Source organism: Vanellus vanellus (genome assembly GCF_965231255.1).
Source record: "Vanellus vanellus genome assembly, chromosome: Z".
NCBI lineage: Eukaryota > Metazoa > Chordata > Aves > Charadriiformes > Charadriidae > Vanellus > Vanellus vanellus.
In genome coordinates, this window is record NC_138908.1 from 77,345,491 (window position 1) to 77,359,182 (window position 13,692).

At 55.4% G+C, this 13,692-nt stretch overlaps 1 protein-coding gene across 1 annotated transcript in view; it reads right to left on the minus strand.

Moving 5' to 3' along the window:
• Positions 1-8,016: 8,016 nt before the first annotated feature.
• The window catches only part of RUSC2 (RUN and SH3 domain containing 2), a 37,679-nt gene continuing 32,003 nt past the window's right edge, over positions 8,017-13,692 (minus strand). Inside the window, exons 9-12 of the mRNA XM_082497670.1 lie at positions 12,794-12,840; positions 10,281-11,259; positions 9,441-9,614; positions 8,017-9,125 (exon numbers count right to left, since the gene is read on the minus strand). Coding sequence (XP_082353796.1) covers positions 8,945-9,125; positions 9,441-9,614; positions 10,281-11,259; positions 12,794-12,840 — 1,381 coding nt within the window. The 3' untranslated portion in view covers positions 8,017-8,944. The remainder of the gene's footprint in view (positions 9,126-9,440; positions 9,615-10,280; positions 11,260-12,793; positions 12,841-13,692) is intronic.

Sequence of the window (13,692 nt, forward strand, 5' to 3'; positions counted from 1 at the left end):
AACCAGAGTTTTCAGGCTTTCTGGCAGGAGCAGCTACTAGCCACAGCAGCTATGTTGCCTCCTCTCCTGGCACAGATCTCAGCGGTCTCAGAAGGACTTGTGAGCTGTGCCGGTTCATGGTCCTCCAGGTTTTGCAGAAAGGTGCAGCTTCCATAGTCACACAGTAAAGTCAAGCAGAGACTACATCAGGACAGCCCTCACTGTTACTTCCTGATAAGGATTGTAATAAAAGGGACTTCTGAAGTGCACTGATGATCTTTACCTGGCAGTGTCTGCCACAGGCAGGAAAGCAGATGTTTGGGAAGAAGCTGGTGAAAACCTTGGGGACCTGGAGCCCAACTGCTGTGGCAGGTTGTGTTGCTGACATGTGCTGGAAGTGAGAATGACCGTGAAGGGGTGAGAAGGTGGCACAGGCACAGCAGTGGGGAGGAGAGGGGCTGCTGGTGAGTCTGTCTGTGCGGCTGGTGGCACTGGCCATGGCAGCAGCTGCCACCATCAGAGGTGGCACAGGGCAGGAGTCAATGAATTTGTGCTCCAGCTTCCCCAGCTGCCCAGCAGCCCTTGCTGGATTGTGCTTGGCCCACATCCCAGCTGAAACACAGAGCTGGGAGAAAAACGAGCCCTGAAATCTTTTCTGAGGCTTCACAGTAGGGCTGTGGCCCCTTATGATGGCCTTCCTTTTTATAATGCTCTTCAGCAAGGCCCATGTCTGGGTTTCAGTTGGGACAGAGTTAATTTTCTTCCTAGTAGCTACTGTGTTTTGGATTTAGTATGAGAATAATGCTGATATAACACATGTTGTTTTAGTTGTTGCTAAGTAATTCTTATTTTAAGATAAGGATTTTTCAGCCTCCCATAGATGCTGAGAGGGAGCGTAGACAGGGCAAGCTGACCAAAGGAGTATTCCATACCACAGATGTCATGGTCAGTGTATAAATGGGGGTTGGCCAGGGGGTAGGAATCCATGATCACTGCTTAGGATGGGCTGGGCAGTCGATCATCAGGTAGTGAGAGCAATTGCATCTCATGACTCTTTTTGTATAGTCTATTATTATTATTATTATTATTATTATTATTATTATTATTATTATTATTATTATTATTATTATTATTATTCCTCTTCCATTACTGTTCTATTAAATGGTCCTTATCTCAACCCATGAGCGGTTTTTTTCCTTTTTCTCCTTCTTCTCCCTATTCTCCTGGGGGGAGATGGGTGGAAGGGAGTGAGTGAACAGCTGTGTCATCCTAGTTGCTGGCTGGGGTTAAACCGCAGCAGCCCTGTACTCTCAAGCCTGGGGTCAGGCCCTGCTTTCTGCTGATGCACATCCCCTGCTCAATTTGCACAGTCTGCAACACCTTTATTCAGCAGAATTGAGCAGGTCAGTGTGGGGTGGCCTTCTCCAAACACAGTCTTCCCAGCCACTCCAAAAATCTGACTCTGAGCAAAACACGGTAGAATTCTTGTTTTATTTTTTTTTTCCCCGCAACAATAGTGCTTGAGGGCAGACACTCCAGCAGCCTTTTCCCTCTCAGGGATAGAGCTGGCGTGTCTCCCCACTACCTTCCTTGTGCCCTCCTGCACTCAGAACGGCAGTCTCAGCCTCTTCTCCCTAGTCGGTGTTTCATCTCTTCCTGCAACAGAGCTGACTGGGTGAGTGGTCCCCCCCAGGGACCATAATCACTCAGACTATGAAGCTCACCTGTAGAGACTTTATCATACCCAAACACGCTTGCCTTAGCAGAAGCACCCTGGGGCTGCAAGCGCATGGTCAGGACCCTGCATCGCAGCAGGGCGCATCCTGGGAGGTAGCTGTGATCCACCTCGGTGGGAAGTTTGTGGGGTGGGGGGAAGCAACTGCTCCTCAGCCTCCAGGAACAGCAGCAACTCAGACATCACCTCTGCCTGCCCCTTGGTGCTTCTGGGTGTCTCAAGAAAAAAAGGGCTGCAAAAGCAAACTATATCAGTAGGAACAGATTTTTCATTTGGAGGATCTTTGGAAAAGAAGTAGGGAAATTCCATAAATCAAAAAAGACTAAAAAAATCACATTCCTGGTCCCTCTGTGCACCACTCCCAGCACAATGGTTGTCAGCTCATACGTTAACAGTAGATCTCCAAAAGTCCTTCATTACCCCATTTGAAACCTCAAAAGCCACGGAGGAAATGTGGACCAAGCGGTTGCCAGGAAGGCCTGTTGCTTTCTCGCTCTTCACACTTCCCCTTCGTCCACATCAGAAAAATCCAGCCTTGAGTGTAACCTCAGCTCTCGCACAGAGGACAGAGGGGTGTTGCGAGCCGTCGCCACCTTCCCCAGCGGGTCCAGCAGCTACCAGCTCTGGTCACACAAGGCAAATACAAAGCCACAAAGACAGCTTTTGTTGGTTTCCAACAAGACAGGAATGTGGGCTTCTTGGTTTGGCAGGTCCCACTGCCTCCCCCATGTCACCCCATCGCAGACAGCAGCCAACAGATCTGGCACAGCCGGGAGGACGGGCAGGGTGTACTTTGGGAGGGTGTATTTCAGTGGGGCGTAGGCAGAGACCCGCGTCCTGCTGCGATGCCAGGGTCCAGGCATGCTGCCCATTTTGCACGTCTCCCATTTTGCTACAAACCTCCCAGTGCGCTGGCATTTGAGTCACCTTTCACAGCAATCGTGCCACCCCGAGGGACGTCACTCCTCCGCTGTGAGGATATGCTCTCCCATTGACCCCACAGACTTTGTGGCAGAATTGAAACTCTTGAAGTGTTTGCAAAAAGGACTGCTGGCCACTTCTACAGGCTGTTCCTCTCTCTCTTTTTTGTTTGTCTTATCAAGCTTTTACATCTAACCTGCTTGATACTATTTTTTGTCATCTTGACATGACTTCAGCTCTTTGAAGGGGCCTCTTTCTTTTGAATAACCTCTGGCACTGGTGGTTATCCCTGCTGGTTCCTCTCTACCTTTTGATAACAGATGCCCTGAATGGCTACTTTAGATCTTTGTAAGTTTGCTGGACACTGTGTATCCATGCTGCTTCCTTTTGCTTCATTTCATCCAAGTTTCCTCATTTCAGCGTTTCCCCTTTCTGAAGCTGAACAAGTCGTCACGGGACTTTTCAGCCTTTGGTGATTGATGTAGGGTCATGGAAACGAACTTTGTTGTGGCCATCACCAGCGGGCAGCTCTTTCCTGAGAACGTGCTTTGTCCATTCCTGCACGGAGCTCAGTTCCCCATCTTTCCCCCGGCCTTGTGGCGCACGTGGAGGACCCACACGCCAACCCCTCGCTCTCTTCTGCCTGGTATTGCAAACCAGTCATCGGGATGCTTGAAGACCAGCAGCAGTAGTACTACACCCTGCCTCTTCCTTTTATTTGGGATTCCTGTTCCCAAAGGTATAACTGTGGTGCTGAGGGGTTTGCTTCCCTCTTCTAAAGCAGGGACCCCATCGCTGGGGCCACATGTTGGAGAAAGGGCTCCTGCCTGCTCCTGGCCTCCTGCGTGCAGCTGGAACTTGATGCCTGCACTCACATGTGTGACTCCCCTGCATTCCCCTGCTCCTCCAGGAGCAGCACCTAGCCTGCCAGTCCTCACCTAAACCTCCCGCACGGTGCCACCCATGGACCATGCACAGCTGATGGTGCGCAGAGACTGACTCGTGTCCCATAAGCGTTGCAGCAAGGGCAAACAGGGGCTCTGGACCATGAAAGCCGCTCCTGGGCAATGTTGCCACAAAAGTTCATTCAGAGGAAACCTCGGGCGTTTCATTGTACAGATGGGGGCACTGAGGCAGCGAGGGAGTCAGCGAAGGGGCTGAGGAAGGAAGTCCACTCGGCAGACACCGATTTCAGTGCTGAGTCCCAGGATGGTGCCTCAACCACAGTGGTGACCTTCCTCTGGCTGAAGGGGAATCGAGCGGCGCCGCAGCGTCTGGTCCTGCCTCAGCACGCCTGGGCTACTGACATGAGAGGGGTCACACCAACCAGGGACCTGGGAAGCAGCTCCTGGGACCCTGCTTGCCCCCAGGCTGTGTTGCAGCTGAGCTAGTCTGGAAGCTGGATGTTGAGCTGTTTTGAGCATGCACAAAGCTCTCAGGGGTTAATATAAGGTAATACATGGTTTGATGTCCCCAAAGTAGTGGTCACAGAGGTGTCAGAGGCACCTGTGTGCCCATCCCCAGCCTGGCAGCCCCTGCCCTGTATGGCACGGCTGCTGCATGGAGCCTTGTGGGACCTGGGGATGTGGCACTGCCTGCTGGACGCTGGCAGGGTGAGCTGACAGCGAGGTCTGGCTGACAGGAGGGGCATGGGAAAGAAAAGCATTCCCCCTCCCCCCCATCATGTGGACCTTACCTTCAGACGCACACGTCCCTGCTTGCACCCCATGCTCCCTTGTGCAGGTGTCTGCTGTGCTGCTGCCCGCAGGCTTGGTGCTGCCTCCAGCCCTGGCAAGAGAAGGGTTGATCCCAGCAGAGCATGAGCCCATTTCCCACCACATCGACACTTCCCCACTTGCTCAGCTTTTAGTGTCTGGAAAAACTGCCACGTTAATGCAGAACCTTCTTTATTCTCTGTCAGACGCCACGCAGTCACGGTGACATGGCAGTCACACTCCCCTGCCAGGCCTGAATACTGGCTGCTACAGAGCCTGTTTGATGAGACACCCTCTGCTTTCCTGTGAGTCTTGGTGGCTGGCACAGCTTGCAGGTCTGTCCTTAGAAACTGTTCACGACATCCTGGCTTAGAGGGGGAACCCTATCAGCCATAGGGTTCCCCCTCTGAAGACAGCTCTCCATCACCTTGCTGTGGCTGCGGACCCCCAGGGCCTTATGCTCACCCCTGAGTCTGCCTGTCCTGCCCTGTGTGATTCCTTGTCCCACCTCTCCCTGCCTGTCCTGACTCCATGTGCATCCCTGTCCCACCTCTCCCTGCCAGTCCTGATTCCATGTGCATCCCTGTCCCACCTCTCCCTGCCTGTCCTGCCCAAACGTGCGTTCCCACCTCAGCTCCCCCAGCCCAGCAGTTTGCTGGTGCGCAGGTGCCTTCTCCTTTCCCAGTCTCCCACGGCAGCCTCTGAGAGCTGCCAGCATTGCTTCAGCCCTGGCAGGCATTAGGGGCCATGACCACAGCCTTTGCCCTGAAGATGAGCCAGGTCCTGATGACCTGAGCAGAGAAGGTCCCAGGGGGACCTGCCAGGACCCCCTAGCACCTGGCACCATCAGGTTTCTGTCTTTCAGCTGGCCCATGTCCCCCAGGTTGTCATGCACCTCTGGACTCCCATGGCACCCTTAATCTGCCCCCAGCCACACTGTCACCCCATGCCTTTACCTGCCCCGCCACTGGGTCCCACAGCCCCCCCACCACCACCCCAAAGCAGACCCCTGTACCATGAAGCTGGACTCCCCTTTGCTTCCTGCATGCTGGGCGCTCTGCTCCCAGGGTACATGCCCAGTGTCCAGCACTTCATTGCTAAGACCTACTCTGACATCTGCAAGGAGGGCAGGAGCAACATCGCCGAGCAGCCGCAGAGAGCTGCCTGCAAGGAGCAGGACTGGAGGACACTGACACTGCTCCAGGACGCTGCACAGGAGGGTGACATGGGACAGGCGCGACTGAGTGTTCATCTTGCTGATGGTCCAGAACTTCCCCCGGCCTCATCCTGTGCCTCAGGGCATGCGATGTGGGCACTGGGCTGGGTCTGCGGCTGCTCTGCCCTGTACCCATGGAGGGCAGTGGGTGCAAGGCTGGTCCTGGCAGGCAGCCTGCCATGGGGAGGTTGGGAAGGGATTTAATTGGTGCAGTAATGAGGCCAAGGACCTGCACCATTTGCTAGATTGAAGGGTTGCTGGGTTTGGGTTCAAGGAAGCGCCCAGGAGGTGTCATGCACACAGCACGACCATCTTACCTGCTCCCATCTACTCTGGAGATGCTCGCGAAGGCTGTGGGCCAGCACTTGCCCCTCTCTCCATCGCCACCCACAAACCACAGCACCCACCTTTCTGCCGCTGTGTCCCAGCCAAGTGGGTGCCAAGGGATGCTGAGCTATCTGTGCCGGGGATGGATGAGCTGCCGCCCCCAGACCAGGGTCATTTCCAGTACACAGCAGCACCCGATGGCTCCTCTCCTTGCTCAGCCTGCTCCCAGCGGTACTCACGGCCCCATGTCCCCATCAGGATCCCACAGCTGACCCCCTGGGACCAGGCCACCAGCTGGGCCACCCAGCCACACCAACATCACCAGCAGCCACAGCCCCATACACATTGCGGTGTGAGTTCCAGCCATGCGGGCTTCACAGGCTTTGTGCCCCATGTCCAGTCCCTGATTGGGACAGGCTATCTGATAACCACCAGCCAGACCCTGCTTGAGTTTAGCGAGATGACCCTGAAGAAGACTTTAGCAGCTATAAACTCTGCAGGAGCAACCCCAAATCCAGCCTCTGATGGCCTCACCGATGGCATCCGAGGCTGCCCTGGCAGCAAGCACCCCGCAGGCTGCTCCATGTCAGTGCCAGCAGCACAGGCAGCTGGAAATCCCCTCTCCTGCTCCGGGGTTGGCACAGCACCCTGTGTGGCACATGGTCCCCTTCCCCATTTGGGCCAACACGGGCACGCGGGGAGAACAGCCTTGCTACGTGCAATCTGGAAACAGCCCTGACCACCACCCTGACCACCGCTCTATTGGAGAGGTTTATTAAAGCAGCCCATGTGCAAGCCCTGGCTGCTCCAAGCCTCTTCAAGCCAGGACAGGGGCTTACACTGCTTCATTTCTGGGGTTTTTTTTGACTGTTTTGACTCATTCCACCACTGCACTGTTTGTCCATGTGGATGCAGAAAGCTCCAGAGTTGTGTCCTTGCAGCAAAGGCTGGAGCCTCAAGCAGAGATCTTCCTTTCTCTGAGGAGCTACTGAGGTGTAAAGGGAAGGGATGGGATCTCGGGGCTAATTCCTGCTGGACTTGGAGTTCCAACACTTTCGTGTGTCTAAGCTTAAAAGCCCCAGAGCCCTTCCTTGTGAGTCACCCACAGCCACTGAGCCCCATGCCTAGGTTGTCCCAGGCTCTGGGTCCCAGCCCCACAACCCATCGTTCATTGCCACCTCTCTGCGCTGCTCAGGACTTCTTCCTGCTGCCCGCTGCCTGCGGGTTACAAGTTCCAGTTTGGCCGCACCTACAGACACCTTGCTCACAACACCCTGAGCACCCTGTGGAAGCACGTGCCAGACTGAAATGTTGTGAACCCCTGTCTGAAGCCTGCTTGGTCCCCTGCTAGCATGCAGAAGGAACAAAGACAAGGAACCTTGAACAACACTGTGTCCCCGAGACATACCATTAGCTGATGATGTGATGTAGTCCCCCCAGCCAGCCTGAGCTGACAGATAACCCCTTTCCTTCTGAAGGTCTGGTGTTGGCTGTGGTGGAGGCAGGATGAAGCCTGCAGTGCAGTGTCCCAGCACAGGTAACCCTCAGAGCCTTCTCAGGGATGGGTGGACTGAAATCATAAGGCTGTGTAGCAGGGAGCTCAATCAGCACCTTTTTTATTAATATGCATCATAAATAAAGAAATAAATAAAGGCGAGACACCTTGTTCTAATGGGGAAATACAAATTAAATATGGTGCAATGTCTGCTAAGCGATGTACAAGCAGGAGGTAACCTTGCAAGACCAGGGCCCCTTTGCCATGGGGAAGCCAGCCCAGGCATAATGCTGTGAGCAGTATCAACCCGGCCAAGGCACCAAATACTGGCATGGCCTTTCATTAACACTGTTCCTCACCTGACGGGCAGGTGAACATCCCCATCCCAGCGGGCGGCATGAACATGGCAAGGAAGGGGTTGGCATCGCCTCTACCGAGGACCCCAGGACCCCCAGCATCCCCTTTGTGCTTGTGCACAACACTTGTCCCCCCCCACCCCACGGCACTGCTCAGCAAGACCAGAAACCCTATGCCAAGGGGAGCACCACCCCTCCCTCCCCAGCTCCCTGGCTCCCTCTGGGAGCACTCCCCAATCTACCTGTCAGGAGCACTGCCCCCAACCCCAAAGAGCATCCCTAGCCCAGTCAGGGACCCTGCCCTCACCCCCCTACCCCCCAACCCCCCTCCACTGAGCATCCCAGGGCTTCCCAGGCACTGGCTCCTTGCTCAGTGTGGAGGGCACAGGGCCACCCCCCAAAGCACTCATCTCTGCACAGGGTGGCACTACCCATCCCAGACCTACGTAACACTGAACATCCACGTGCCTTCCTCATGACCCCATGCACCCCTTTGCTCTGCACACACACACATATCCCATTCCCCCTCCCCTGGCTGTGGCCAGGCACAGCCCCAGCCCTGCTGCGTGGCAGTGCCAGGCCACTTGGCCCAGTACAACCCACCAAGCACCACTATAACACATTAGGACAGGGTTCCTCCAGCATGGGGGAACCAACCTTGGAGCTCCCCATCAAACCGCAGTGCAACCCATCAGCCCAGCTTTGCAGAGACCTTGCCCACGCACGGTGCTCCAATCCCTACGGCTGATGATGCCAGGGATGCTGAAGGCTGCAGACTGCACTGCCACCCCCGCGGAGGGGACGGCAGGCACCCTGCACCCTCCAACGTGAAACTGAGCTGGGCAGCAGGGCAGCACTACCCTGACAGGGACTGCTTGGGTTTCTGCTATGTATGAGTCCATGGCCTACGTTTGCTGGAGATGGCGTGGGGTGGAGGGGGCTCAGGCGATCCCCGGTGTGGCTGCATGCACGGCAATGCCTGGCAATACAAGGTGCAGCTTGCAGAAGACCCTGGGGGCCAAGTCGGCCTCTGGCAGCTGCATGAGGAGGAGCAGGAAGGAACCACCTACGGTTACTGTATTTTGTAATGGCAAGAAAGGTAAGAAACTAGCAAGAAGCTATGTCTGTTCCTCTGGCAGGGTGTGCTTCCCCAGAGGAGCCGCAGCAGCCTACGGTACTGTGCTTGGCCTTCCAGCCAGGTCAGTAGTCCTCGTCCTCCGGGTGGGTGACATACATGATGGGCACCAGTCCCTTCTCGGAGCCGAGGCTGCACTGCAGCCAGTCACCATCCACCTTGGAGATGACCTGCAGGATGTCCCCCTTGTTGAAGCTCAGCTGTCCTGCCTCGGTGGCAATGTGATGGCAAAGAGCTTTCACCTCACTGCAGGCAGAGGGAGGAGAGGAAGGGTTAGCTTGCCACAGGACACTCACCCTGCTGAAGCCCAGGGACCACCACAGGCACAGAGGAGCGAGGAAAACAGTTCCTGTGCCTCCCCACCCACCCAGGGTCCCAGCTGCCCCTCGCCTGCAGATTGCAGAGTTGAGGGGGATGGATGCACAAGCTGCATCACTGCCCTGAACCATCCCCTGGTCCACAAGTATAAAGAGGGGCAGGTGAACTGCAACAGGCAGAGCCATGCCAACCCCAACCCACCATGTCCCAGCACCTGCGGGATGGCCATGTGGTGCCACTCACCAGGGAGGGTGGGGAGACAGCCCCCCGGCCGGCCGCGTAGTGGGGGACACTTCAGGTGACTCTGGCTGGCGCGGCTCCGGCACAGGGGCTGCTTCTCGCCACATGCTTGCCCCAACCGTCTGGGCCACCAGCTGGAAAACAGACTTGTCCAAGCTCAGCCAGCCGGAGGGCAACCTGGAAGAAGGAGACAGAAGCAGGTAGCGGCAGGGAAGCGCACCTGGGGCCAAGGAGCAGCCGCTGTCATGGCAAGGTCATGCCTTAGAGGTCTGGCTCCACACACAAAATGCGCTGTGGTTCCCAGGCTGTCTCCTGGCAGGGAGGGCTCAGCACCCTCCAGACACACCACGGCCTAGACTGGGAAGGACATTTCCAGTGGCCATAGAAGAAAGAAGGGTGCAGAAGGAGAGGCAACGCAGGGGGGTCTCAGCTACATCGGGCAACTTTATACCTCCTCCTCCTCACCCATTGTGTGCAACAAAAATGGCTCTCTGTGTTCTCTTTTCACTTACTGCACACTTTTGGGAGGGATGAGGTGATGATGGGGGTGGTGCAACAGGAGCCCTTCCCCTGGAGAGAAGGCTTAGGAGTCAAGGCAGGAGACGAAAGCCAGTGAGGTGGATTGAACAAGGGTATGAGCTGAAGAGGGGAACGGTGGTGTCGTAGGAATTAAGACAGGCTGGGAGGGTTGGGCAGGGGTGACAGACATCTCTGTTCACACACTGCTTCTGGTGTACCACCGTGTTGTAGCCTAGTGGTCAGCTGTTGGCCTGACCTCCACCTGCGCTGCTGCAATCCCAGGTTAACCAGCCCTCTCCAGCCCAAAACCATCCTGGTCCCTACCTGTTAGGCTGCCTGGGCTCTTTTTGCACCTTCCTGGACCCAAACAAGTGTCCCCACTTGATGGACTGGCTGCCGTCAGATGCACTGGTGCTGCTCTCCTCTTGGGGGGCTGCTGCTGCTGCTCCCACTCTTTGCTGAGTCCCAGCCTCCTTCTCCTTGCTGCGCTTCAGCTCTGTAACCACCGAGTCTGGGGGGCTGCCCATCCAGAAGGGCCAGCTCCGTTCCTTCACCTCTTCACTGACCAGTACCTGCTGGGGCTTTTCCAAGGGCTCTTCCACAGCTTCAGGACTTGGCTTGCTGGTAGCCTTGGGTCTCTCCTCCAAGGTGCCCTCAGCAATGGGGCAAGCCTCTGCGCCCTCCACCACCCCTTCGCGGGGGGGTGGTGCCTTGCGGGTCTCCGCTGACCCAGGAACAGCATTCAGAGCCTTCTTCTTCTTCTCATAGCGGATGAACTTAGAGCCTTCAGCTGAGCCCTCGATGTAAATCTGAGAGCTCTGCATGAGCTGGTACCACCAGCCCGCCTGCTTGTCCTTCTTCCCCTCCCACGTGCTCTCCCTCACCTTCCTCTGCTCTTCTTCCCTGTCGACATCTCCGCAGGAGGCTCCCACTCCCTTGACCCTCTCACTCACAGCTTGCCGGGAGCTGTGGCCTGGTGACATGTCACCATCTCCGGCATCCACTTTGCATGTTTCAGGGGCGGTGCTGCAGCCGTCAGGATCTTCACTGCTGCCCCGCGTCCGCATCAGCTGCAGGGTGGAGTGTGCGGAAAGCAGCAGGTCCTGCTTCACACGCAGCAGCTCCTTTTGCTGCTGCTGCTCTTTGCCCATTTGCATCAGGTGGTGCTCGAAAAGGAGGTCTAGGTTGAAGGGCAGCAGGGAGAGAGGCTGGAGCAGGAGCAGGAGCTCCTCGAAAAGAGGCTGGCACACGCTGTGAGACAGGCACAAGAAGCCCACTGGCTGGTAGTGTGCCAGGATAATATCTGCAGGGCAAAAGACATTAATTAGAGGAGAGCCCCTTGCCTCCTTTGCCAAGTCACCAAGAAGTTGCTGAAGCTGTGGGGAAAGGAGTTGGACACAGTTTTTGGTCACAGCTGTGGCTGCAGTGTGAGGCTCAGCACTGGGTCAGGGAGCACCAGTTGCTGTGGGCAATCTGGCCCAGGTCCTGCTTCCAGTCACGGCTGCAGCCAGGACCTGCCTACCAGGCTATCCTGCAGGATGACCTCTGCCACGAAATACCGTGGGAGCAGGGTGCAAATAAAGAGCATCAAAGAGCACATGCCAAGATTCACTTCCCCACCTTCTGGAGAAGAACAAGGAGCTGCAGATCTGGCCAGTACCAGGCCCCTGCAGAGAGAGGGGTTGGGGACAGCTGAATGCAGTCTTTCCAGGGACCTGGCTGGGCTGAACTGTGGATCCTAACAGAGAAAGGACTAGCATTTGTACCTGCAGCATTCGTCCTTCACTTCACTTGGCCACATCCCACCAGCTTTGTTGTCAGGTCTCACTCCCAGGGAGAGGGCTGGGAACAGGATTTGTGGCCATTTGGCCCCAGTGAGATAACAAGGTTATACCACAGACAGGACTCGCACCTTATCTCCAATCCCTTTGCCTAGCCTTCGTCACCCTGACAGCCCTAGCTATTGCTCACGCTTCCAGCTCTTAATGGCTCAGAACAGATGGTCGTCTTCTGCTCCAAAAAACCCAGGGTGCTTTCTCTTGCCACGCTGCTCAGTCAAAGGCAAGTCTACTCTCCTGCCTGCTCCAGAGAGAAGTGCTGACTGCACACGCCGACCTGGGAAATATCTGCTGTCAGCCCCCAAAACCTGTCAGAAGATACTGGGCTGGACTTCTTGCAGTGCATGGGGCCCTGGGCTGGGCACAGGCTGAGCCAGCAGCGCTCTCAGGGGATCCAGCAGGTCGAGGGTGTCTGTCTCACTGCGCACGTAGCACTTAGTCAGGCTGCTTCTAGGCATCAGGCAGCTTGGTCATGCTGCCGGGTTATCTGCATGCTCTAGAAACGTTTCTGGTTGAAAGAACAGATACATGCACTAAAATCTGCTTTTTGTTTGTCAGGAGGTTTTCCTTTCCATTTCTTTCCAATTCCCATGCCTGAAGGGTTTCAGCTAAGTGTGCACATCTCCAGCCATACAAAGCTCTCAGGCACTGGGCAGGGAAGGGAAAAATTTGGGAAGGGTTAGATCTGGTCTCCTGCGAGCAGATTGAGAGATCTGCATTAGAAGTGATAGCCTTGGGTACTAGCCGCAGCTGGGAAGGACATGGCTGGCCAGATGCAGGCAGACGGAGCTGCATGGAGCTTTGACCTTGCTCCCTTGAGCTGTGCAGCCTTCCAGCAACACTGGGACTGTGTACAGTCTAGTCCTTCAGCTCAGAGCAGATGGGAGCAGCCCAGGCTGAGAGACCAACAAGAGGCATGCGTGCCCCAGAGCTTTGATTTGTGCTCTACATTGTGCAGAATTTGGTTCTTGCTGCAGCCCACAGCCCCCAGGCACTTACCTTCATGGTTGTAGAGGTGGTTGAACCAGAACTCCAAGGACCGGATACTGAAGAAAGGGAAAACAAGCAGGGAAAGAAAGATAAAGTGAAAATCGATTCATCCCCTTCATCCTAGCTGTTCTACAAGAAGAAGCGTGGCTGGAAAAGAACATTTACACCATAGCCCTGTGAACCTTCAAGACCTAGTGAAAGGACAGTGGCTCACTCCCATCAGCATGCCCTGACCACAGCCACCCAATCTGTCATGGAGCCATCCCGTTTGCTCTGCATGAGGCATTGTGCAACCATAACCCCTAACAACCGTGCTTACAGAAGTTTCCTCACGATTTGGCTCCTACTTCCTTGGCAGAGCTTAGCTTTGCTGAGAAGGGCTACGGTGGAAGAGGGAAATCATCTACAAACATTAAAACATTGCTGCAGGCTTGGCCCAAAGTATGCTGTCATCCTGTGCCAGCAGGGGACAGCTGGGGAGAGCAGGACAGAGCTTGCTCCTGCTTGTAGGGGTCCCCAGCATTTGGAGATCTTGGGAACTCTGTCGCCACTGCCAGAGCTCTTGCTGATCACTGGAGAGGAGCAGAGAAATACCATCCCAGCCGTACTCATCCCTTTACCACTGCCTTCTTCTATTTAACACTGAGTGTACTCTGTATATTCCTTATCCAACCTGGAAGGGTCAGCCTTGAGTCCCAGACCAGGGCAATTTCTCCTTCAGAGCCTCATGCAGTGGATTCACTGCAGCTCCAGGAAGCAGTAATTTAAGCAGGGATTTTCAGGGGTAATTTAAGCATGCCTATCCTTATATGAACCGTGACAGGCAGACTCTTCCCACCTAATGTTTTGGGGCTAAAACAAGCTGACAATGTTCTTCAGTGGGCTACAGCCAGTGCTTCTCAGTCCTG